The following is a 27,869-nucleotide window of genomic DNA, read 5'->3' as shown; positions in this document are numbered from 1 at the left end:
CTTTTTCTTGGCAATTATTTTATATTACATTAGCGCATATTGAAATGATACCAATTTTACAATCTATTTTTATTGCATAAATACAGAAACATTCAGAATAATTTTATATGAAGTTTATTCCTCAATTTCGTGTAAGATGCAGCAGAACATTTAAAAAGTTGTATGATTCCGATTTCCTTTATGAGTATACATTTGTATACATTAGTATACATTTTGACAATTATTCGAGATATTCAATATAGTTATCCGTGTCTGATGTTTCTTCCTTTGCACGCATGCGTTGTCTGCAAAAGAAAACGTGATAATAGCGTCAAGTGAGAATGAAGTCGTCCTTAAGTCTTACCTCTTATGCCACAGTAACTCGAGCACGAACACAAACAGGGCAAAGAGCACTCCGTAGCCTATTATCGACAGCGCGAAATAGCATTCTGTAAAACCGATGGTGATAAAGCTAGTTTGACTGGAACACACCGGTTTCCTCGTGTATAAGTGATATTCCTCGTGATATTTCAATCCGTACTCTCGTAATTTTAGAGCTCTGAAAATACCTTTCATGAATATTGAATATTTCTGACGCAAAATAATTCTTGATTCGCGTGTAATGCATTAAAAAAAAGACGCGTTTAACAATAAAATTTAATCTTGAAATTAAACGTTATTTTAGATTTTAAATTTTCAGGAAATTTTTATTTCCATGCAGAAATATTTTACCCATTTTTTATTATTTCCAAATAAGGCGATTGCATTTGTATCGCGAGGAGCGGAAACAGGACGTTTAGGAAATCGATTTCAGTTAGACCACACTTCTCATCCTCCTGATATGTGTCTTGCATTAATTGGTAAATCGTGCCGATTTCACCGATAAATGCGAATAGTTCATTTTTTATGCGACGTACGCCTTCTTCCATTGATATCCAGTTTGGCTTGCGTCCTTTCGGCTCAATTCGTGTCTCTACGATCGCCTTTCTAATTGGATCTTGAAAACTCTATTATCTCGCAAAAAATAATTTTTTTTTGCAATTAAATTATATTTTTGCTAATAATTTTGGATAAGTCAAAGTATTTATCCATTAATAATAACATTTTATTACACATCTTTGCAATCTTGGTTTACCTTGAAATAATATCGATTATATACGATGTCCTGTGCAGCCAGTTTTAAAGGACTATTTAAAAGATTTGGAACAGTTTTGATGGAATCCGTAGTAGACTGCAGCAGGCCCACGATATTCGCTGTATAAGCTGCATACAAACTCAAAGAGGCCAAGAGTAACATAAGAGTGACAATTCGAGTCGAGATTTTGTACGGTTCATACGAATATCCTACAAAAGTGTAAAAATTTTATAAATTTCACGTTGAAAAGAGTAAAAATGTTATTTATGTCAATTAATTCGTGAAATAATAAAAGATTTTGATTTACACATACATAAAAAATAAGATTTAATTTGTATCATTATTTTGTATTATTTTAGAATTATATTTAAGAATGAAGGTAAATAATTGAAAATTACAAACAAAATGATGGAAGTTATTGGTTTACCTTGTTGAGTAAATGCGCCTAAAAGAATGAGAATATTATCGCTGATCGTCGGCTTGTTAGGATTTAATTGATTCCAATAAGTTGCTGATTTTATTGTCTTCTTATTTGCATGATATTCCCATTTTACGGACAAAAAGAGTAAACAAAGTACCAAAATGAGAAACACAGCAATAGCTATCCAAACGTTTCGTTGAAACGGCAGGACGAATATATTGCTGACGGTTGACAGTAAGGGTCGCCGAAATATGAATCGTGAACTGTGTAAATTTTTACATAAAATATCGATATATTATTATAGTTTAACTCATTACTTTTAATCGAGTTTCGAGTTTTAATCAACTTTAAAGTTTAAATAATTTTCTATGTTTTATTAGTTCAGAAGTCCTGATTTCTTTAGAAAGGAATAAAAGTCATTTGAACATTTGTGTTTAAGTAAATGATCTTTGCTTTTACCAAGTCTGTGTGTACAGTTGGACGTATTGCACGACACCGAGGCGTTCTGGCACAAGAAACGTTGGAGTGCCACCGATATCAATTTCGCGTCGCTCCAACATCCCGATCATCCCATTCCAGGAGCCATTCTCCATGCGATATCCCCAGGTGTTAGTAACGTCGAAAGTTATCCTGTGGAATTTTAACCATCAAAACACCGCGTGCATTTTTTAGGATATTTGCGATCGTATTGACAAGCAAAAATTGAAGAATTTTATCATAATATTTAAGAATTTGGCAAGATAAGATTTTCAGTCGATTAGATACGAGTGTAAATATAATCATGTGACTTTCGTCGGTCACATGCATGATCATTGATAAGTGTACATTTGTTTAATTATGCGAATGGCTTTATTGATATATGCAATTGTACACCACTGCTCGATCGAACATGATTTATAATCGTTTTTGGCGTCTGTATACCGTAATAGGTCGATCATTTCACTTTAGCCTTGTTAATTAATTTTCAGATCGAGTGACAGCTTTATTACGTTCTTCTGAGGCTTGCACGAAGTTTGCAAGATGATTGACGACGAATTATTTACACCGAATTCACTTCGTAAACTTTACCGATGTCGTTTTGGTATTTAATATCGAAGGTTGAACTTACGTTGCGTTCATCCGATTTGCTAAATGAAGTATCCACGGGTAATTAGCTTTTGTGACTGGATCTACGGTTTTATCTTTGAAGTCGGTCAGATGGTTGATCGTGTCGGGATCCGTCATCTGTAATTGCAATAAATTTTTACGTTCAAAAAATCACAAATATTTAAAATCACATCTGCGTTGCGGCGTTTTCAAAATTGCTAATTTGCTGCGTTTTTTATTAATTTTTTTTCTTATTGTAACAGTTACGTGTTACAATTATTGTGTTAGCTTTATAACCGGAATGCCTTTGATAATATTGTTAGCATGTGAATATATTTTCTTGCATAATAATTTGAAGTACCACGAGACAGGATTTAAGGACTGTTTGTTGAAGATTTCTTCTTCGTGCCGAAGCCACCTCAAAAGTCCTCATTTGTAGACCATTATCAATTGTCCAATTTCCACGATTTTCCCGTACTACTCCTCGTTGAGGACTTGGTCGATATACAGACAGAAGTTCGAAAAAGTCACCGTCGAATCTTCGAGCGATGACCACGTCGCTGTCAGGATAGACTGCCAAGTCTTCGAACACTTCCAATATTGTGTCGTTGTACGTTGAAGTTAGATTGTTATCGTTATCTATTACCGTTCTTCGATCTTGAAGAAGCAGCCACTTTGTCGGAGCGACGAACATTCTTTTCGAATGCGCCTATTTGTTAATATTAGGTAACGATTATGATAAATTTGGAGATTGTAAACAGTGGCGAGTGATGTTGTTTATTATTTTTAAAGTGAGTTAGAAAATAAATTTTTATCGACAATAGTATGTTTGTGTGTTTAATTCATTTTTATTGAATTAATAGACTAAACTATATTTGCGCGGATTTTATTTTGAGCAAAATGTTTTGCATTTACGAAAAGTGGCGTAATATCGTGAAAGTACAACATGGACTCGCTAACGTTACTTTTTTATTCGTTTTAATCAGAAATCAAACTATTTTTCTTTGTATTTTCACTGTGCTTGTGATATAAAAAGGTTTATTACCTGTCGTAAAACATCAACGGCATAATCGCAGTTTAAATCTAATACGTACAAGTTCTGATGTTCTAAATTGTCATAAATCTTTGGATCGAATTCTTCATAATTGTTACGAATGCTATGTGTCAAGTGGTAGTTCGATAGTATTCTTGATAATTTAATTATATCATCTACGAAGAGAGACATAAATGATAGATAGATTGAAATGTAAATGCGTGAATTTAATTTTCATTTAAAGAGCATCATAGTGCTTTTATTATTTTCTTTATTAACATAGTTTTATCGCATTAATCAGAATCTCTTTTAGTTGATTATTGTAAAAAATTTTAAGTTGTTTTCTTTTTCTTCAACAACATTTAAGTTAACACACATTAAATAATTTGAAAATCTTGCCATAGTTGATGCACAGTTGTAAAGACACCCTCGATGGCGGAAACAAAACGGGCGTTGCATTGACCATAAATCTTACTGTAACATCGTCGACGCACGATGATGCGATCGCGTTATTGCCAAATGACAGCGCGAGGATGCACAAAACGAAAAGGATCATATCGTTCGCTCTTAGCTCTGCTGAGCGACTGCAAAGTTTTTTGAGAGGTTGATGATATGTATTATCGGTATATTATACAAATTTTTTTAATAGAAAAAGGAACTTACATAATTTAATATATCATTAGAAATCCATAAAGAAATAAGGAGCAATCTTGATAACAAGCGCTGATTACGACTTGTGAAATATGCAGGGTATATAATGGACACTAGTTTGACGTAATATAGTCTGTCAACAGATTATCTTCTACGGGTGCTCTTCTTAAGATATGATATTTACTATTTTTCTTCGTTCTTAATAACGTTTTCTCGTTCTTCCTAATGCACTATTTAGATGATAATGATAATGTTCCGAATTGCAATTAAGAGAGTCCGTGTTTCGTATGCGGAAAACTGCAGATGGAGACGTAGCGATTAAAACTGAAAAAATATGTCGATCTTGGACTTTTCATTTAAAAAGAAAAAGAGATTTTTTTGCATAAAATGGATGTGTGTTTAATCTTATTAACAACTCGCGTGATAAGTTAGTAATGGGCACGTGAAACAAATCGCTTGTCGTTTCTTTATCAGTGCTTACTCACGAGATCGATATTGTTATAATCGTTGGCAAATACCATTGCGCATTCTGATATATTTCTAGACGCTTTTTCGTCTCTTTGCGCTCATTATTATCTCGTGAACGGGATAAATATGATTTGCGAGGGGTTTTTTTGTCATTAACGACCCGTGTGATGACTCGACTTTATTTGTTTATACGTCAGCGTTTTATATACTTTACTAGAACAATACAGGCGCGCGCTACGCGCGCGCACTTATTATAGTAATTTAATAATTATGAAATTTAAATATTTTAATAAATTTTTTTAATTTTAAATAATTGTCAAAATAATCTTCGCTCTCAATCTATCAAACTATCAGAATAATCGCGATAACCAATCAGCGTCGCGGAAAAGCATCAACAATACTTTTGATACATTCGAGTTTCGATCTTCCATGTCTTTTTTAAGAGAGGATTATCGTTATTTATTGATGTTGATTATAGTAGGATAGTCTTATTAGAATTTTATTACAAGTATACAAGATTAGATATTTAGCATAATAGTAATAATGAAATTAATAGTTTATTTATTAGTACGCAAAATCAGATATTATAAACTTAATTTTAACAAATCTTTAAGAAGTACAATAGTTGTTAAAGACAATGAAATAATAATTAAAGTAATGCACACAGTATAATGTAGAATGAAAATATTAAATTTTCAGCTAGCATTATATATTTTATAATTTTTTTAATGTTATGTGAATTTACACACTTTTATGTGAAATAGATTTATTGGAAATGAAGAAGGAGACGAAATGAGAGATAATGAAAAGATATAAAGGAAATAATTGTAATGCTATTACTATGTATTATTGTTTTATTGTTAACTACAACAATAAATTACATAAAGTTTTAAAATTAAATTTGTGCGCGGAATAATCTTGCTTGTGCTGCATGAAATGATATGTAGTTTCGTCAGCAGATGGCAATGTATGTTTGACTTGTCAGCTGGCGGCAGCCTGCGATGATCAAACTGACAGATCTTTCACCTGTTGTTTACGAGTAATCGTAATCGAAGTATTATATGTTTATAGTCATTTGAACACTAAGTTTATACGCTTGTATTATTTGACGCTTTATAAATGTTTTGAGATGGAGCTGGAGGTTATTTATTATAACAAAGCCGAATATGTCAAAATGGTAATAGATAATTACAATAACAGTGTATCAGTAAAACATTTATTGAATAATTTAAATAAAAAAATTATTATTGCTGTTATGATATTGCTGGTCAATAAATTTTATTATTTAGCAGTACTCTGGCTTTTGTAAAAAAATTATGAATGTGTCACATAATCTCACTCTTTTGTCATTTCAGGCCTAAGGAAATAAAGTGAGTAGGCTAACTGTACTGTGCGGTTCTCAGAACATCGTGTTACATGGAAAAGTGATAGTACAATCTGCTATTATTAGAGGTGATTTGGCTAATGTCAGGACAGGGCGCTATTGTATCATTAGCAAGAACACTGTCATCCGGCCGCATTTTAAGAAGTTCAGCAGAGGGTGAGTCAAGTTTTTAATTATATTAATCCGCATTGCATATTATGCTGTATAGTATATTACTCGATCGCTTCTAAAACTGTCAATTTTAACTTAAAAATTTTCGAGTATATTAAGATACTAATATATCGAGTACCTTGCGATATAGCAAGCAATCAATACAAATTATGCTGAATTTTAAGCGCATATCAATATTCTAAAGTTGATAAACCTCTTATTAGGGTTGCCTTTTTCCCTCTAACGATGGGAAATCATGTATTTGTGGGGGAACGGGGGGTCGTAAACGCAGCGCTGGTCGGTTGTTACGTTTACATAGGCAAGGATGCCATAATCGTATAAATCATCTTTATTTTATATGCCAAGTTAGTAGAAGTGCAGTGCTTTCAATCAATCGTACTTATTTCGCTGTAGGGCAGACGGTCCGTCTTGAAGGACTGTTGTTTCGTTTTTTACTTGATTCACTGGCAATTTGGCGACTTGCGTTGAACAGTTACCTGAGTGCACGTTGAATCTTATGATAGATTTTACGAAGAACTATTATGAGCATTTTATTACCGCCGTGCGTTTAACGCTCATCTAGTAATATGTACAGTAATTCACAGTTATATGATCTGTTTCTTTTAGCTGCATATTATATTTATATATATTTCCTGTATTCAAATTGCAATATAAATGTATAACCAAGATTAAAAATTATAATAAAGTACAAGCTGAAAAGAATAGATCAAAAATTGGTCGCATAGGTTTTTGTAGTTAATGCGCATATTTTATTATTTTTTTATTTTGGCTAAATGAAAAATGTTTGAATCAAGTGTTTTGTTTTATAATTTAAAATATAATATTATGTGCGCGTTTTTCTATACATTTATGTCGCTAATTTAAAATCATTATGCGGTTGGTTTCGACTATCAGTCGCTGCAGCTTTTATAGATTTATTTATTACTTTTTGTACGCATATATAAAACCAATACAAAGTGTTATTACTAAGAACACATAGTATTGAGTACAGATTTCTTTATCTTGTACGCATTTATTTAAGAGGTAATGTACATAGTACTGCACATAAAAATCATGTTAAAACCACTTTTCTTAAACGGACAAAATACATATATACATATTTTTTCTTGGCAATTATTTTATATTTTATTAGCGCATATTGTAATGACAGTAATTTTACAATTTATTTTTATTGCATAAATACAGAAACATTCTTTATGAAGTTTATTCCTCAATTTCGTGTAAGATGTATCAGAACATTTAAGAAGTTGTATGATTCTGATTTCTTTTATGAGTATACATTTTGACAACTATTCGAGATACTCTATGTAGTTATCCGCGTCTATATAGTCATCTGACGTTTCTTTCTTTGCACGTATGCTTTGTCTGCAAAAGAAAACATGATAATAGCGTCAAGTGAGAATGAAGTCGTTCTTAAGTCTTACCTTTTATGCCACAGTAACTCGAGCACAAACACAAATAGGGCGAAGAGCACTCCGTAGCCCATTGTGGACAGCGCGAAATAGCATTCTGTGAAACCGATGGTGATAAAGCTAGTTTGACTCGAACACACCGGTTTTCTCGTGTACAAGTGATATTCCTCGTGATATTTTAATCCGTACTCTCGTAATTTTAGAGCTCTGAAAATACCTTTCATGAATATTGAATATTTCTGACGTAAAATAATTGATTATAATGTTTGTATAATGCATTTTTTTAAGTAACGCGTTTAACAATAAAATTTAATCATGAAATTGAACGATATTTTAGATTTTAAATTTTCTCGAATATTTTTATTTCCATACAGAAATACTTTTTACCCATTTTTTATTATCTCCAAATAAGGCGATTGCACTTGTATCGCGAGAAGTGGAAACAGGACGTTTAGAAAATCGATTTCAGTTAGACCGCATTTCTCATCCTCCTGATATGTGTCTTGCATTAATTGGTAGACCGCGCCGACTTCGCCATGAAATGCGAATAGTTCATTTTTTATGCGACGTACGCCTTCTTCCATTGATATCCAGTTTGGCTTGCGTCCTTTCGGCTCGATTCGTGTCTCTACGATTGTCTTTCTAATTGGATCTTGAAAACTCTATTATCTCGCAAAAAATAATTTTTTTGCAATTAAATATATATTTCTTGCTAATAATTTTGGATAAATCAAAGTATTTATCTGTTAATAATAACATTTTATAATACATTTTTGCAATCTTGATTTACCTTGAAATAATATCGATTATATACGACGTCCTGTGCAGCCAGTTTTAAAGGACTATTTAAAAGATTTGGAACAGTTTTGATGGAATCCGTAGTAGACTGCAGCAGGCCTACGATATTCGCTGTATAAGCTGCATACAGACTCAAAGAGGCCAAGAGTAACATGAGAGTGACAATTCGAGTCGAGATTTTGTACGGTTCATACGAATATCCTACAAAAGTGTAAAAATTTTATAAATTTCACGTTGAAAAGAGGAAAAATGTTTAATTCGTGAAATAATAAAGGATTTTGATTTACACATACATAAAAAATAAGATTCAATTTGTATCATTATTTTGTATTATTTTAGAATTATATTTAAGAATGAAGGTAAATAATTGAAAATTACAAACAAAATGATGGAAGTTATTGGTTTACCTTGTTGAGTAAATGCGCCTAAAAGAATGAGAATATTATCGCTGATCGTCGGCTTGTTAGGATTTAATTGATTCCAATAAGTTGCTGATTTTATTGTCTTCTTATCTGCATGATATTCCCATTTCACGGACAAAAAGAGTAAACAAAGTACCACAATGAGAAACACAGCAGTGGCTATCCAAACGTTTCGTTGAAACGGCAGGACGAATATATTACTGACGGTTGACAGTAAGGGTCGCCGAAATATGAATCGTGAACTGTGTAAATTTTTATATAAAATATCATTCTATCGTTGTTGTTTAACTCATTATTTTCAATCAAATTTTGAGTTTTATTGAATTTTAAAGTTTAAATAATTTTTTATGTTTTATTAGTTCAGAAGTTCTTTTTAGAAAGGAATAAAAGTCATTTGAACATTTGTTTTTTGAGTAAATAATCTTTGCTTATTTTACCAAGTCTGTGTGTACAGTTGGACGTATTGCACGACACCGAGACGTTCTGGCACGAGAAACGTGGCAGTACCACCGATATCGATCTCGCGTCGCTCCAACATCCCGATCATCCCATTCCAGGAGCCGTTCTCCATGCGATATCCCCAGCTGTTAGTAACGTCGAAAGTTATCCTGTGAAATTTCGGGTCAATCATCAAAACACTGCGTGCATTTTTTGGCATATTTACACTATCGTATCGACAAGCAAAAATTGAAGAATTTTATCATAATATTTAGGAATTTGACAAGATAAGATTTTTAGTCGATTAGATACGAGCGTAAATATAACCATGCGACTTTCGTCGGTCACATGCATGATCATTGATAAGTGTACATTTGTTTAATTATGCAAATGGCTTTATTGATATATCCGATGGTACACGGCTGTTCGATCGAAAATGATTTCTGATCGTTTTTGACGTCTGTATACCGTAATAGCCCGATCATTTCACTTTGGCCTCGTTAATTAACCTTGAGATCGAGTTACGGCTTTATTACGTTGTTTCGAGGCTTGCATTCACGAAGTTTGCGAGATAATTGGCGACAAATTATCATCACCGGATTCACTTCGTAAACTCCAACGATGTCGTTCTGGTATTTAATGTCGAAGGTCGAACTCACGTTGCGTTCATCCGGTTTGTTAAATGAAGTATCCACGGATAATTAACTTTTGTGACTGGATCTACGGTTTTATCCTTGAAATCGGTCAGATGGTTGATCGTGTCGGGATCCGTCATCTGCAATTGCAATAAATTTTTACGTTCGAAAAATTGCAAGTATCTTAAATCGCAGCTGCGTCGCGGCGTTTTTAAAATTGCTGATATCTAATTCGCTGTTTCTTTTTTTTTTTTTTTTTTACTGTAACAGTATTACGTGTTATGCAAATTGTGTTAGACTTTACAAACGGAATGCCTTTGATAATATTGCTGACATGTAAATATATTTTCTTGCGCAATCATTTTAAGTACCACGAGACAGGATTTAAGGACTGTTTGTTGAAGATTTCTTCTCCGTGCCGAAGCCACCTCAAAAGTTCTCATTTGTAGACCATTATCAATTGTCCAATTTCCACGGTTCTCCCGTACTACTCCTCGTTGTGGACTTGGTCGATATACGGACAGAAGTTCGAAAAAGTCACCGTCGAATCTTCGAGCGATGACCACGTCGCTGTCAGGATAGACTGCCAAGTCTTCGAACACTTCCAATATTGTGTCGTTGTACGTTGAAGTTAGATTGTTATCGTTATCGATTACCGTTCTTCGATCCTGAAGAAGCAGCCACTTTGTCGGAGCGACGAACATTCTTTTCGAATGCGCCTATTTGTTAATATTAGGTAACGATTATGATAAATTTGGAGATTGTAAACAGTGGCGAGTGATACTGTTTATTATCTTTAGAGTGAGTTAGAAAATCAATTTTTACCGACAATAGTATGTTTGTGTGTTTAGTTCATGCTTATTGAATTAATAGACTAAACTATATTTGCGCGGATTTTATTTTGAGCAAAATGTTTTGCATTTACGAAAAGTGGCGTAATATCGTGAAAGTACAACATGGACTCGCTAACGTTACTTTTCTAATCAGAAAGCAAACTATTTCTCTTTGTATTTTTACAGTGCTTGTGATATAAAAAGGTTTATTACCTGTCGTAAAACGTCAGCGGCATAATCGCAGTCCAAATCTAATACGTACAAATTCCGATGTTCTAAATTGTCATAAATCTTTGGATTGAATTCTTCATAATTGTTACGAATGCTATGTGTCAAGTGGTAGCTCGATAGTATTCTTGATAATTTAATTATTTCATCTACGAAGAGAGACAAATGATAGATAGATTGAAATGTAGATGTGAATTTAATTTTGATTTAAAGAGCATCAAAGAGCTTTTATTATTTTTTTTATTAACATAGTTTTATTCGATTAATCAGAATCTTTTTTAGTTGATTATTGTAAAAAATTTTTAACTATTTTCTTTTTCTCCAAGAACAATTAACACCATTAAATGATCTAAAAATCTTGCCATAGCTGGTGCACAGTTGTAGAGATATCCTTGAAGGCGGAAACAGAACGGGCGTTGCATTGACGATAAATCTTACTGTAACATCGTCGACGCGCGATGACGCGATCGCGTTATTGCCAAATGACAACGCGAAGATGCACAAGACGAAAAGAATCATCTCGTTCGTTCTTAGCTCTGCTGAGTGAGCGACTGCGAAGTTTCTTCGAGATTGTCGATATGTAATATCGATTTATTATGCCATTTTTCTTCATAGAAAAAGGAACTTGCATAATTGTGCATGTGGTATCACTGGAAATCCATGAAGGAATACGGAGCAATTTGGATAACGGGCGCTTATTACGACATGTGAAATATGCAGGGTATATAATGGACGCTAGTTTGACGTAATATAGTCTGTCAACAGATTATCTTCTACGGGTGCTCTTCTTAAGATATGATATTTACTACTTTTCTTCGTTCTTAAGAACGTTTTCTCGTTCTTTCTAATGTACTATTTAGACGATAATGATAGTGTAAGGAATTGGCATTAGGAGAGTCCGTGTTTCGTATGCGGAAAACTGCAGGTGGAGACTTACGTGCTCTCACCGTTGCGCTTAAACCGTATGGCTTTCGAAAGACTGTCTCGCGTGTTTTCTTATCGCAGAACACAGATTCGCTCTTTGCGCGTCTCTTCAGCGCACTTGTCTGATCGTCGTGTTGACATTGATCGCGATTATTGTATGAGGCAAATTAAATTCGCATTAAGCTAAATGCCGTATTTAGCTAAACTTTCGTGCTAAATAGAGCGAAACATAAAAAAATTTATTAACTAGGAGAGTATGCCGATTTATTACTTCTCAGTTGAACATTATTGAACATCAGATAGTTAAACTCGAAATAATACTTTCATTTAGCGCTAAATCAGCGATGCTAACTAAAAATGAGATGAAGAATTTGTTAAGAAAATATATTATACTTTTAAATTTTTATTATATTTTTTACACTGAGAAAAATGTTCTGTTTGATTCAACAAACCGTCTGTTCGATTTTTGACGAAACAGATTTTGGTTCAATCTATCAGAATCTGGTAGATTCAACTAGAATCTGTCTTTTTCGTTCAAAATTGAACAGACAATTTGTTGAATCAAACAAAATATTTTTTTCAGTGTATTATTGTTTTTTTATAAATATTTGTATCAAGAATCTTTCTCAAATATAATTCAGGTTTTTTTACTTTTAGTGTTATGAGTTGAATTTTAAAATGTCGATATCATCATGTAATATACGACGTCTTGGTATATTTAACGTTAAATGTATCTATTTAAGTCAGTGTTAAATGTGTGTAAATATTTTTAATCTCTTTAAACACTCGTAGGCTTGGCAACTTTTTCACGATAAACATGTAAAATGATAAAATTTCTTTTTTTAAGTCGTCGGTACATGTATTATAACAGATCATAAAGTGATAAAGATACGACGAGCTTGACATTTGTATAATCAGTTTTGAAAACTTTCGTTTCATGTGCGTTTCAGCATGTCGATGATTTAAGTCTTTTAGGTATTGCACTCTCATCATTTAATTATGAAGTTTGTTCGTTAATTGCGCATTGTTGCAAATATTCGATGGCCTCATGCGTTATCTACGTTTATACATATATTTATCGCGTGTACATTTAATTTTTTTTCGAAAAGAGCAAATATTGCAAAGTAAATGTGTTTTAAAGTTAATTGCGAATTAAGTTTAAACTATAATTATATTAAGGATTTGGCAGCAAATTCCGAGTTAATTTTCAGCGTAATAAATTTTGATCAACAGAGTTATTCACCTATCTCATCCGTGTGCGAAAGATGTTTGCCGAAGAGATCGCGCAAACCGTCTCAACAATTAAACGAAATGCCGTAATTAGCCAGCAAATTGTCGCACATATGAAAGATACGTGATACATTGTTTGCGCCGCATTTCACGTGAATAAGAGCCGATTGCACAAGAAATCGATTTGTAACACAATGATGCATATGATCTAAAAAAAGACTGTCACGTAGCAAAAATTATTTCCATATATTTATTCATAAAAAATTTAGAAAAATGAGCAAATAGAGCTTTAGATAGCAACAAGAAATAAATGTACTTAACATTTTTATTATTGCCTTGCAGTTTTAAATTTTGATCAAATTTTCTGTCAGTCGGCCAACATTTCGGCTATCAGAGTACAACGAAGTAGATTCGGTATAGTGCTTCGCGGCTATTTCTTTCTATTCTTTTACATAATTTTTTAAACAGTTAACAATTCTAGTTAGCAAATTATATTTTTATAATTGCTATAAAAATGTGTCAAATAACAGAAATTGATCAATGACGGACTAATTTATCTGTCAAACTTAATTTTGACACTGCGAAAAATGACATATTTTGTACTTTTGTGAATTACACATAATCGTGTAAAAGTGACGAATCGACCTTGTTGATCTCGTGATTAGTTAGTGATTGACACGTGAGACGAGCCTCCCGCCGCTTCGTTATCAGTGCTTATTCACGAGATCGGTATTAGTAAAAGAGTGACTGTCGCGGCGTGTCACGATACTGTACGCGGATTGCACGTGTTCAGGATTAATCGTCTTATGACCGCGAATTTGCAAAACGCGATTTCCCAACCAGTTTTATTATCGTATTAATGATCTACGAGATGTACAACTCGATCTTCGTTTGCAAATGAGATGTTTCTTTACGCAAGACAAGACCTCGCTGTGGGATACGTTTTTATGATATGAAATTACATCGTATGTTCTCATTCATTGCGTTTTTATATGGATGTGCGTTTTGAATTTATGAGTGAAAGTATCGTTTAGGAAAATTAGCCTTTAGAAACGCGATAGTCATTAATTTAGTGATCGCTCATATCTAGTAAATGCAGTTGTTTTGTTAGAATGTACGATCACATACAATCTGGATTTTAACACAATTTTATCACAATAATACGCGGGAAATCCCGTGCTCGTCGATTATTTATCGTCGTATTGATCGATTGATAATCGTATTGATAGTATCAAAGCATTCGTTGTTTCCGGAATTTGAAATTTTGCACCGCATTATTATATCAATTCTATCTGTACAATTGATAAGTAGTTTTCACAATTATACATTATTTTGACCGTGATCTTTGTACCGAAAAGCAGTTGCAAGAAAGCTCGTGTTTGCCTGCTGAAAATGTTCCGCCGTCTGCCTGCCGTACTGATAAAGCGGTTAGATTACACGGCTTGTCGCGTGTACTGACGAAAAAAAAGGCGGGAATACGTCGCGATGTACTACACTTTCTCGTGGCTGGAAACGTTCGAGACTCGGTACAATTTATACGAGCGCGCTTTCGCCGCGGAAATTTTTTCGGCGCGGCAAAAGTTTCCACCAATCACACCGAGACTCAACATTTCCGCAAAAATGCGTCGAGACTGCCGTAAATGTATATAATTGACGACGGTGTAAATATTAACACGCGGTATACATTGCGTCGCACCGTGTTTATTACATAAATCATAAAATGATCGCAATATTAATAAAAATATAACAGTGCGATCTTCGTTGATAATTCTTAAGGCATTAAAATGGACGTTTTTCACAATATGCTGGTTGACAATTCTTATTGAAGAAGCTAAATAAGTGATGTCTCAAATAATAAGCATTTGCTTGGCAAAAACGTAGATGTCATTTTCTGTAATAAAACTTGTACAATAAGCATTTATATTGATTTTTGTAAAATACAAGTTTATCAATAAATTTGTAACTCGTTAAAATTATTCACTCTTTGAACTTATAAAGCAGAACAGCCTGCGGCTAATTCTTTCATTTCGAAAAGTATTGTATGCGGTGTTCACGATTCTTGTGTGCGTCACGCGCAATACATTCAGTCTCTTTAAGACCATTTGAATTGATGGCAATCTTGAGAAGCGAGATTGGCGGAAGTAGAAGGAACGAATGGGATCGGTATAAATCGCTACCGGTAACGGCGCGGTGTCGTTGCTTGGACGTGCCAGTTTATCGACCTGCGAACGAGGCCGCGTGTGATGAGGTCTGTAGGTCACTCGAAGACTCGACGATGACGATGACGCGCCGCGAATAAGAAGCTCCGGGAGTCATTACCTCGCGCGAGTCATTACCTCGTAAACGAGTCTTTATGGGAATGAGTTACGATTCCGGTGTAGAGAGACGGTGGTTCTCGTAACGAGACGAGGCGAGTTCCTACCCGGTGATTTAGCGCGTTCTCGCACGCAGTTATCGACTTTCCGCGGAATCAGTAACATTATGCAAAACCGGTGATTTTCCATAACACTCTCCAGCACGTTTTACCACTTTATAAAAGCATAGAATTGATGGTAATAGTGTATTATTTTTTAATGTACGTTTAATTTTCCCAACATTCTTTTATTTCTTCATGTACGCGAATTGATATAAATTGCAGCTTAGAATAATATTAATTGTCAAAGCGAATCAATGATATACGCAATAAAATATTTCGGATTGACACAATTCAACTGTTCGACCCAGATCTTTATCAATTGTGTCCATCTGTAATATTCTTATCTGATTCCGCTTGTTAATTATTTTAGATAAATAAATCGACAAAATGGTGTCAAAATCGTGTTCCGTTTGTTGTAGATTTATTATATTTAGTGATATCGCGACAGAAGCAGAGTGATTTTAGTTTTGATTTTTGTTTCTATATGCTAATAAGTTTATCCGACAATGATTAATTCTTAAACTGCACCAAATCATGCGAAATTAATTGCACTTGGTATCATCACAAAGTCAACGATCTCGATTGTGTCTGCTATTTTCATTCGTAATCATTAATCAAGAACTATCCTGTCTCGCTCTTTGCATCGTGAAGATAATATATTTAAAGAAATACAAAAACATCAGCAAACATTGAAGAACAAACATTGCAACAGTTTTTTTTTGAAGCAAATACCTTCGAGATGAATCCCGTCGACACACCGGTTGGCCTTGGCATTACTGTTAGATTTGGCTATACATGTGTTAGCATAGGCTCGTGGCATCGATCGTGTCCGATGATACAATCAATGTTGTTTTTTTCAAATATGCCACTCGTTTTGCATACCGTTTCATTGTTCGCGGATAATTCTTGCGGTCAGTCGTTTTAACAATAAGAAAGAATGACGGTAAAATTGCCAGTAATCCTGAATTGATAATAAATTGATAATAAAATTGTGCGTTTCGACAACTTTTGTTATCATTATGGTATGCGTAGATAATCTGGAAGCGATGTTGTGATTACTCAAAAAATAATCTGCTTATTTGCGTATTGCAGTCAATTAACGTATCTCGCGTTGGAATCTGAAATCAGGCTTTTGTAATACGCAATACGAAAAAGATAAATTGAACCGGATATTGCGCTCGCAATCCGATGAAAGGTTTTAGAAAAATTTAATATTTGATTACATATCTGGCCAATTTGATTGATTTTATATCTGCGTTGGAATATTGTATTATTTGTAATGCTTTTCACGCGATAAATTTATCTTGGAATGTTATTATATGATTTTAAACTATAAAACATTTTTGCGGGAAAAACCACTGTTGGTAAACATATCAGCTAGGTAAACACATTTTAAGAGACGCGAACGATGTTTTATATCGAAAATAATCAATTCAGTGATGAGCAATCAATACTTCATCATTTTATTTATATAACTGTATTTCTTTCCTAGAAATCATAATTTTAGTTTAAATACTTTCTGTTAAATATTTTTGATTATTTTACTTAGATCATATGATTGTTATTTAGTTTCTCGAGCGAAGATGGATGGAAGGTGGAATTTTAATTTACAATGGAATATAATTTTTATTGTTTCACGTCATCTTGTAGTAATTGTGTCTGACTACATTTAGACCTTGAAGTCGCTAGTTTTTTCCTCAAAGTTGCACGTGTGTGTGAAAGTAGCAATTAAGAGGTTCAATTAGTAGCACAGATAATAGGACGATAATTTGAAATTGCTGACGCACGCGCGGCAAACTTTCCTCAATTTTAAAGGGAAAATACGCAACATTCAGTAATAATTTTGATAAATTTATTTAAAATCTGGCTTGTATCTTAAAACACTCGAATGATTATCGTTAATGGTTTGCAGTCCTCTAATCATCAAATATGATAATCAATATCTCAAGTAATATATTAAATCGTTACTATTTCTATCTATTCTTCATTATTGAAACAAAAAGATTTATTTTTTGACTTTTTGATTTGTAAAAATTGTTAATATTAAATAAAATATAATTTTTTTTCACAAGTTTGTAATATCATATCGTATGTCATATCTCAAATCCAGATTCTGATAAAATAAAGGCATTGTACAATCAATCACAGATTAGAGTATATCGTCAACTTACATTCATCAATACAGGAAATGACGGCAATTTCGAAATGCATTATACACATCTTTATTGATTTATTTAATTGATTTATCTCTAAGTACTTTTTTATATTCCGCATTGCGTATTTGAAATCTGTCTCTGGCAGAATACTCTTTCAGTATATAACGTAATTGTTCAAACATAACTGTTTCAGATAACGTAACTATCCAACAGCATTATGTTCTTTAAGCGCGGTTTATTCTCTTCTTCGAAACTTTACCGTGTCCCTTTTTTTTTTTGCTTCTGAGGAGCTTATTCGGAGTAAAATACACAGGTAGGCAAACACATGCGATTCGGGAAAAGTATCGCGTGGGAGAAGACTGCAACGCACCGGTGGGGCTCTCACGACGTGTTCTAATTGGCCGACGTGCGCGAGGTGTTCGCCTCTAAGTGTCGTGAGTTCGGCCGTGTTTGTGACAGTGTCAGAGTGACCGTCGCGCTGTGTATACCACACGTAACAATACCAACGTTAATTTTCTAGACGAGCCTCTTCCTCTCGTCGGAAACTCTACGCGCCCGAAGGACTCTCCGATCGCAACTTTCGCATTCACGTGATCAACAACGCGGTCGAAAGCACAATGGCTGATTGGAAGAAATCGGAGATCAAAAAACCTGAGGTCTTCGACACGGAAGCTCCTCTTCCCAAAAGTAAGTAAACACATGTTTCTTTATGATATAAATTGACTTTGTCCAAAGTCATAAATTTTAAGTACGATTTTATAATCCAAGTGGAGATCAAAATTGATATAATATAAAGAAGCGAAATAAAATCAATAAATTATTTCAATAATTGATAATAAAAACAAAAATTGATTATAAAAACGTATAATAAAAACAGTTTTTGCATTTTAGAGTCTTCTAGACATAAAGTATAAAAAAATGCCGGCACTCCACTGCGTAGTGCGGAAGTATAGCTTGACTATCAACTTCACTATCGCGTAAAAGTAGATTTAATTGTAAATAGTAGAAACTGAACCACTAGAATGACAAAATTCTGTTTAGCAAGATTTTTGCGATGCTTTGTTTCTATCTTATGCAGCTACTTTACTACTATATTTTGTTGTTATCTTAGTGGCTATATTTCAGTGCAATTATTTTTAAATAAAATTTTCCGCTATTCAGACAATTAACTATCCGCTAAAAGATACTATTTCAGAGTTTCTTTAGTATTATATATGTGTGTGTGTGTGTGTGTGTGTGTGTGTGTGTGTGTGTGTGTGTGTGTGTGTGTGTGTGTGTGTGTTATATAGAGGAAGATTAAAACAAATAAGAAAATATTGATAACTTAGAAAATTATCAACTGTTTGCTAGTTATTAATTCTTTAGATTATCTTGGAATGTAAGACTTGTAAAAATTTTATTTATATCTAATAATTAAATATTTTATAATGATATCTTTTCTACAGATAACACTGAATATATTTAATCTTGATAGTCTAAATAACTTACAGTACGAGACGTAGCGAATGATTTTTGACATTGGTCAGTCATATTTTTTTATTTTATCACTATTTTTAATAGAGAATTGAATAATTTCTTCTTTAATTGTCGTAACTTGCTAAACGTAGACTGAAAATGTTATTTTTCCTTCCGTATGCAATGTTATCGTAATATTAGAATCAATAATTAACAAGGTTGTTAACTCCAGCGGGTTATGTAATTTTACGAGTTTTGCAGTGTGATAAGTTGCACATTTTTTTAGTAGAATCGCGTGTTTTACATACATGTTTTGCAAACAAGTAGGTGTCTAATTGTCACGATATTTTCACACGATTCGATACTGATTGTCCGCTCGGTACAACTGATCGATGACGTATCATTCCATAATATGCATCAAGTATTAAATTGCTTACGATTTTCATGTAATTTTCAATTAATATAGAAGACGTCATAACAAGGTCAGGAATGTTCTCAGAATTAAGAGGTATCCCAGATTTTTAAATTGCAGTTAGATAACCAGAACTTATCATCTACTTAATATAAACGGACTTTGTTTCTGCAAAATTTTATTTCACGTTCTAATCAAGTTCTTATCAAGTTGTTTAATTGATTATTCGGTAGCAAATTATCAAATTTCATTAAATTCTAATTATCATGAATTAAATTTTCTTTAAACAAAGATTGACTTTATTGAAACAAAAGTCGACGAGCTTGAAACAATTTCCATATTTACTATATGCATGCGTTTAATGAAAAGAGCGTAATTGTATTTTTTTGCGATGGATTTTATGGAATTACGATTGTTAACCGCAGTTAATTGCAAGTGGTATCGTGTGCGACCTTGCCTTTCGCATTTATGAAACAAACATGATGTATGATACAATCGCATTTGTGGTCGTTACGCTCCGTACAGACATTTACGTAAGCCGATCGATGCGGATCACTCAGCGGCACTTCGTTTAATGCATTCACGCGTATCAGTTTCCGATCCGGAAGATGCAATCATGTAATTTTGATGGTATTTTCTGCGGCTAATAGGATTGCCTGAAATGACGATTAAAGCACCTACCAATGGTTTTCACGTAATGTTTAACCGTGCCGTGTCAGGTAATTATTAGGGGCACCAATTAGCTTGCCTTCATTATACAGCTCTCGAATTTGCGTCGTTTGCGGTTTCTAGTGAAAATGCAAACCGTTCTTTATGCAACTCTAATTTTGTTGCGATGCTTTCGGAACATTTGCCGGACTCGACAATGAGCTGCATCGCGGGCGAATGCGGGCGGCGCAATAGGCGAACTTAGACTCAGATAACAACGGTTACGAGCCGGAATATTGCGTGAGACAGCAGGTATAAATTATATTCTTATCGTGGCGTTTCACTTTTATTGACATTTACTTCCATTTTTTGCTTTTTTTACTATGTTTTTATTTTGTTAACAAAAAAGGTTTTTTTTGCGTGAAATAACAGGATTTTATTACTTATATGAATAATATAGAGATTATTTTTTGAAAACTTAATTGATTTTATTAATAATTATTTACAATCGCCTATTTTGTTTAAGAAAAATTTGCATTTAAAATATATTTCTGTGATAAATAACGGTATGTATTTTTATAAAATACGTTTCTGATGAGCGCGACTTCGACGATTTTACCGCGAAAAAAAAAAGAAGTGTAATTTTGACGATTTTGTGATTTTTACAATAAAAAAAATAGGAAAATGACGAACTGCGAACAATAGACGACTAGAAATCACAATTGAAATACGGAAAATATTAATAATACCAGATACGAGATCGAGTAGCAAGAGTCATGTGCTCGCAAACAATCACGTACTTCGTAGAAACTTTTGATTTCTCTATTTTCTATATATTCCGCGGTCTACTAAGCTCGACGTTCCCATAACTGCCTAAAGTCTGTGATTTTATTTCTCTTTTTTTTTTCCTTTTTCTAGAGGCTCGCTAACAATAAGACAATTCTCGATTTCTTTTCTTCTCACGTCGCAATGACTAGCAAGGCCCCGAGAATACCTAATCAAATATGTCTCTTTTGAACTCCACTATCAGTTGCAATTAAGTGATAGTTTGCCAAAAATTTTAAATAATATAAATTTTAAGAGATAATTTTTGATTAGGTAGTTAATTACCGGATTAGACTCTTTGCGATACGTCTTATCTTGACTTTTTTTTTATCTGTGCTATTTTTAGATCAAGGTCCAAATCGGCTTATTAACGCTTCCCCTGTGTTTATTCCTTCATAAACCTTCCTATCACCCTTGTAAAAAAGTGGAGCGTTAAGCAGCATTATCGTGAATAATCATATTCGATGTTAAGATCATTCTCGAATGCAAATAAGTGGAACAACTGTCTGAATTGGAAAGTGGTTAAAAACAGCGATGATCGTTAATTTGTTGAATTGGTTGTGTCTTCGAGAGAAATCTGAATTTTAATGTTGCGATAAAGCAGCGCTCTTGAAATTAATTAATCGAGCGACTTAACATGCTCAATTTACGCTTAATCGATCGATCATTCAGTCTAGATAACAGGTGCAAAATTAATATTTATCTCGAAGTTGAAACGATTTATCAATCTTTGCGAAAATAGAATTATAATCCCTGGTTTTTATTGAAATCGAATAATTTGAAACATTTTAATTTATAATAAGCTATACTTAAGCAAATATAATATGAAATATTTTATTCTTATAATTAATAATATAATTTTTTGCATTTAGCTGGTATTTGATTTCCATTTTTCAATTGTACTAAACGAATCTCAATGTAAAACTAATCCGTCAAAATTGCAGCTTTGAAAATTTTTGTGTAGCTCTACGTGCAGATTTTTTCTATGATGAATTAATCAATATCACATTGCAAGCACTTGAATCGAGCGAAGCTCTCGAAGTAATCACGATACATTGTTTTGATCGATAATCAAACTAGTTTTACTTGTGTATAGCTTGAAATTAGAAAAATTAGCAATATCTAATATTGCTATCTAATATCTAACTAATCTATTACGGATTAAATCTCTTCTATCACTCGCGGCGATTACAGGATTATCAGCTCACCATTGAACTATTTGTTATTAGATAAGTTCTCAAAGGATTACGCAACGTTTGCGCTGTTGATTTCTTTGTTTCCGCTAATTATCGAAGTAACTGAAGCAGTTTGCGAAGAACAAACGTGTAAACAAAACAGCAAAATTTTTTCAGTAAAAATATAGATATTTATGCACTTTATGACAGAAAACAATTAATGCGAAATTTATGAAAGAAAAGAGCGTGTTTTAAAAATTACGTCGTAATTTAGCAATTTTTTTACGCAGTTTTGAAGAGTTTTTATAAAATTAATCATTACTTAACAAAACAATTGCGTCGTTATACATGAATTTTTATATCATATCATATATCAATCATTATTGATCGTCTCTTTATTTTGCTTCTTAAAAAAATTTAAACCGTCTTCTAGCAACCCATTAAGCGTAACTGAACGTCTTTTTTTTACTTTCTTAACCTTGAGAACAAATAAGAATGTTAATGTATGCTCAGTCATATCTGTTTGCTGCGAATAAAGATGTTTATTTATCGCGGTCAACTCGGAAAAAAGCTCAGTTCCAATTTTTGTTGCATTTTTGTGGCATCGGTAAATCATCTATTTTCGGACTCGTTTTGATTTTCCTTTACGAACACTATTCTACCGATAAAAATATAGAATAATTTTAAAAAGTAATTATTTTTGATATCGACAGAATACATTTTAATTGTATTACATTAAAGAATGTTATCTTATTTGCACTTTACTGTCGATTAATTTTTCAATTAGTGTATTACGAAAATCCTAAATCCAGCACGTGGCCGCAATTCATTTCTCTAATCACGTTCAGACGTATGTTGGATCAATTTTAATTATTTTTCGACATATGTTTCTATTTACTGATATTAAATTTTCACTGATATTTGTATTAATTATACATAAAATCGAAGACAGTACTGTTACATTATGTGACAGTTTTAGCAATTTCTAATTAAAATTGTTTTTTCTTTTTCAAAAATTTAATTATTTTTAACATATTCAGTTATTTTTTATTAAAACAGCTTTTTTGTATTTTACACTTATGATTATTAGAATACAGCTTTTTATTGGATAAATTTTTAATTACAGAAATGACGAAAATATATTTACATATGGATTTATACACATAGATTTGTACTGACACAACTCAATGGAGTTTAAGTGAAAGCGAATTTATTAAAGAGAATTAAGACTCGTCCGACCAGTCCAAAGTGTATAAAAATATAGAATACCGTAAATATTTACTCATGTAAATATGCATTACATAAATATTTACTCATGTAAATATGCACGAATACAATTCGTGATTATGAAATTGCATCATATGGTTTCCATGTAATCAATATCCTAAAAAAAATTCTCTATCACATCTTTATTGATATTACCATTATCTAGATTACGACTGTCATAATAGGAATGCAATTTATGCTGCTATTATCGATTATCAGAAATTATAACGCAAATATTTCTATTGTTTTTATCTTTATCTAACTACTCGACAACACACGTCATCACAGGAGTTAATTATCTGCATCGTTTTATATCATATAGAATAATAAATGCTTAATCATTCTCTCTGTTATTGAATATATATCTCTCCTCGCGTGCACCAACTGATCAGCTCAATCGTCAAATTGATTCCAATGGACGAGAATATTAATCGACGACTTTGCTCTACCGGAGTATTCGCGCTAAGATCTCGGGAAACAGAAATCAAAAAATTTTTGTAACAAATTAATCCAGAACATGTACGTATATGTTATCTCCTAATTATAATCGATCGTGAATCAATTCGAAATTTTACACGGAGTTGATAAAGAATTACTCGTTATAAATTAAAATGCAATTATTAATTTATTGGGTATTAATTTTAAATTGCAAATTGTTAGAAGCAATTTTATTACTTAATTATGATTATCTCTGATTCTGTACTTTAACGATAATTAAGTGTACTTGATATTTGAGTCTTGGCTTTAATTTCATATCGTGATTGATGACAGAGAAGTATCGATGGATTTCACGTTTGCGCTTAGCGTGTTAATTACGCTTGTACGAGCTTGTGGAGAAGGAGTGAGATATAATTATCACGCTGGTACAATTACACGCCGATCGATGCGCGAATGACGGCTTACATAATTAATTATAATTAATGGCGCGGGCGTGAACAACCGGCACGAGACCGGTCTGGGCGACAACTTTTACGGCTGTCGTTGAACTAGTTGCTACGTTGTTCTGTTTTACTCTTACAAGGATACTACAGCGCAGTAGGTTCGCTACACTGTTATTAGTGACTTGGTTATAGAAATTGCAACGTAGAGCCATGTAATTGCTGCCATATTTTATCATTGACAAGAATTATTATATTATCTTTAACTTTTATCTTATAGTAGCTAGTATAGGCTTGAATATTTATGAATGTTTGTAAGGAAAATCGAGATGTTAAACATGAGATGAAAACATGACAAAAGAATTTTATACGCGTTTATTTATAGGTTTGCAGTACGAATGTCAACGTGTAAATTGTATACAAAGTGCCTTATTATTGTAGTCTATTCTATAATGATATGTACAATATGATCAACTAATTTCTACAATAACAAAGAGAATCTTTAGGCGCAATTATATTAAATTGCTAGAATTAGCATTTTTATTTACATTTGCTTATTATAATTATCTTGTTAAAAAATGGAAAGCCTGTCGGGCGCACACGCGGTTAAAATTACTGTTACAAATTTTTCCTTCGCGGTTTGCGTTAGTTGCAAAACAACTGCAACATGGTCGAAATGAGACGGTTACGGAAGAGCGTCTCTAATTTTCATCTGCGAACTCGGACCTTGAATGCGTTGCTGGAAGCAATGTTTACACCACATGTTACATACATGTGTCCTTACATACATATGTCGTTGAATAATGTATGTATGTCACGCCATGGCCCTGTCAGTGATTCGCATTTAGTTTGACATTGCGACACAAAGAAGAGAATTTTGTCATTAAGACACTGCTTTTCAAAAGATTGTGTTGTGCTACATACAACCGGAGGTGAGTCTCTCCGCAAAACGCCCCCGGGAATGAAAACCACTTGTACACGATGTTTACGCGAATCGTTGCAAAACGGCGAGACGCGATTCGGAAGATCTTCATCTGTGCAACGCGTAGCAATTATGTTGAACGCTTTATTCAATTATTTGTGAACGGAAATGTACTGCGCGAATTATAATGACGTAATTTCAGAACGCAATATCTTGCGAATGATTATAAGTTTGCATTTATATTTCACGCGATAAGATCCTTCCGACACGGAAACATTATTTGGAAAAATGATGTTCAATATATTATCTGCCTTGTCCAAAAAAAATTTGCAATTTCCTTTAAGTACTTGCGTATTTTTTTAAGATGAATGACTGATACTTTGTTTTCTCTTTTACGCAATTATTACAAATTGATTCTCACGATGGAAAGATTCAAAGCATTACATAATCACGTTACTGTGCTTTACGTGCACCATAAAACGATTTATCTTGAACATTTAATTATAAGATCAAACATCATTAACGAGCGATTAACGAGCGCGATTAACGAGCCGTAACTTTTTTTCGCAATAACATGCTGACGCAATGTATGTAAAACTTTTTTTTTTTCAAATTTTGATGTGATATTGATTGTGTCTATCTGCGTGCAATATATTACTTTGCATTTTTTTTAATTTTATCGCATAATTTTATCACACCGCAATCTATTAGATATTAATCAGCGATTATGTGAGATCATTTCTGCAACTTGCTTCGTCTACAAAAAGAAAAACAGATTAATAAACTAAAATTTTATATATTAGTTTATACGCTTCAGAATATTCTTGAAGTAAATATCTCGCAAGTAAATTTTTCATTGAAATTAATTTGTAATTAATAAAATATCAATTTAAATTTAATTTAAATTAATTAAAATTTTAGTTAATATTTTATTCATATTTTTTACCATAAATTATTTATTTGCTATCTTTATTCTAAATGTCGAGACACAAATATATGTAAAAAATAAAAAACGTTTTAATATGATTAATAACAAAAAAAAAATGTGATGCCGTTTTGTTTACCAAAAAACAGACAAAAAGAAGATAAATTTTAATTAATCGATGAGTTTAGCATTTTAACGCGTGAAGGTCGTTTTAATTAAATTAATTAGATTTTTTAAAAACGTGACTATCTATTGAATAAAAAAAATCTCTTATATTTATAATAATAAATATTATTTTTATCAATCTATTTAAATATTATTATCAAAGATAATATTTCAGAAATTATATATTTTATTTTTGAACTTTTATCGTATAATCTGGCAAAAATCATGGTTTAATCTCTTTGATAGAAGTGATTATTCTTTATTGAACAACGATAATCATCGCGTCGCGATATTAAAGCGATATTTTATCGAAAAATTGCAGATTTACAATTTGTTACGACATGTCTGATGAAGCAGCAATATTGTGCGATTTCGAGCGAAACTGAGAATCTTTTCTAGGATAATTTCAAAAGAACTTGATAAACGTCGTATCATTGTGTCATTGTTTGAACACATATGCAAACATACCGGTTAAAAATGTGAAACTAAAAATTATGACTGATAAAATCAGGCAGTAATTAACCGTACAGTCTCAGAAACTCGAGGAATTTCACTGTGACATCATTAATAAAGGAAAAGAGCAAGTCAATACGAGGAAAATAAGCATGTTAATAAGCATCCTTAATTCATGCGTTAGATTTATCTTCTAACCTTCAATCTAAAAAAAAATTTATTTGCAGAGATGTATATTTTTATATTTCGAGGAAGAAATTATCATGCAAAAGATATAAATTACGATGCATTATTTTAGATCGTAATATGAATAATTGAAATTCGATGAATTAAAATCACGTGCTTCGCAAGTTATTATTAATTTGATTGGTGAGAGTTAATACTCGATCAATCATCGCTATCGATCGGTTGTCACATTAATATCTACTGATGCCACGTCGATAAATCGCACTTATATTATACGAAAGAAAGAATATTGATATTAATCGGTGAATTGCACAAAATACATTGAGATTTTTTCAACGACACGGATTAAAATACCTGCAGTTGTTTGCAACCGTGTAAATTGTGTTCAATACTGCCGAAGCCGCAGAAAACGAAAGTAGAAAGCGCCTAATCGAAACTTTATGCCAATTCGCGTTTCCTGGTGCACCTAATTAACTTCCGTAACAGTTGCGGTTTGTCATTTGAAGTTAAAATTAATTTATAGAATAAGTTCTTAAGAGTCCTAACGCAGGAAAAACTACGTTATCTTTTCACAGAGTGAAATTTTTATTGTAAATGCAAGTTTTGCTTAAACTTCGCAAAACTAGATAAATAAAGAAATAATTGTTAATAAAAACTTTTTTACGATAATTATAAACTCGTGCAAGCCAAAATTAATGATTGATTTCATTATTTTGTTAATAAATACATGAACGAAATA

At 32.7% G+C, this 27,869-nt stretch overlaps 2 protein-coding genes across 2 annotated transcripts in view; one reads left to right on the top strand and one right to left on the bottom strand.

Annotated features, from left to right (window-relative positions):
• Positions 1 to 8: 8 nt before the first annotated feature.
• LOC105673606 (uncharacterized) lies at positions 9 to 11,689 on the bottom strand. Its single transcript, XM_067356166.1, has 18 exons — positions 11,457 to 11,689; positions 11,080 to 11,243; positions 10,405 to 10,752; positions 10,058 to 10,173; positions 9,398 to 9,568; positions 8,946 to 9,202; positions 8,531 to 8,739; positions 8,128 to 8,402; positions 7,753 to 7,947; positions 3,667 to 3,778; positions 2,983 to 3,330; positions 2,644 to 2,759; positions 1,995 to 2,165; positions 1,542 to 1,798; positions 1,115 to 1,323; positions 712 to 986; positions 344 to 538; positions 9 to 284 (listed from the first exon to the last, which is right to left on the bottom strand). Exons 1-18 carry the CDS (start codon positions 11,611 to 11,613, stop codon positions 221 to 223), a joined length of 3,639 nt encoding a protein of 1,212 aa, XP_067212267.1. The 5' UTR covers positions 11,614 to 11,689; the 3' UTR covers positions 9 to 220.
• A 6,577-nt stretch (positions 11,690 to 18,266) lies between these two features.
• The window catches only part of Picot (putative inorganic phosphate cotransporter protein picot), a 33,762-nt gene continuing 24,159 nt past the window's right edge, over positions 18,267 to 27,869 (top strand). The window contains exon 1 of the mRNA XM_012369360.2: positions 18,267 to 18,507. Within this exon, the coding sequence (XP_012224783.1) occupies positions 18,438 to 18,507 (70 nt within the window). The 5' untranslated portion in view covers positions 18,267 to 18,437. The remainder of the gene's footprint in view (positions 18,508 to 27,869) is intronic.

Source organism: Linepithema humile, chromosome 5, assembly GCF_040581485.1.
Source record: "Linepithema humile isolate Giens D197 chromosome 5, Lhum_UNIL_v1.0, whole genome shotgun sequence".
Classification (NCBI taxonomy): Eukaryota; Metazoa; Arthropoda; class Insecta; order Hymenoptera; family Formicidae; genus Linepithema; species Linepithema humile.
Note: the sequence above shows the minus strand (reverse complement) of the source record. Positions and strands in the feature narration are given on the sequence as shown.

What these genes read in the sequence shown, in the direction of transcription:
- LOC105673606 (XM_067356166.1), bottom strand. Translation starts at nt 11,613, where the DNA reads ATGATTCTTTTCGTCTTGTGCATCTTCGCGTTGTCATTTGGCAATAAC. An exon ending in TCCTTAAATCCTGTCTCGTG is followed by an intron (nt 10,174 to 10,404) that starts GTACTTAAAATG and finishes TTGCAATTGCAG; the next exon opens with ATGACGGATCCCGACACGAT. An exon ending in TCCTTAAATCCTGTCTCGTG is followed by an intron (nt 2,760 to 2,982) that starts GTACTTCAAATT and finishes TTGCAATTACAG; the next exon opens with ATGACGGATCCCGACACGAT.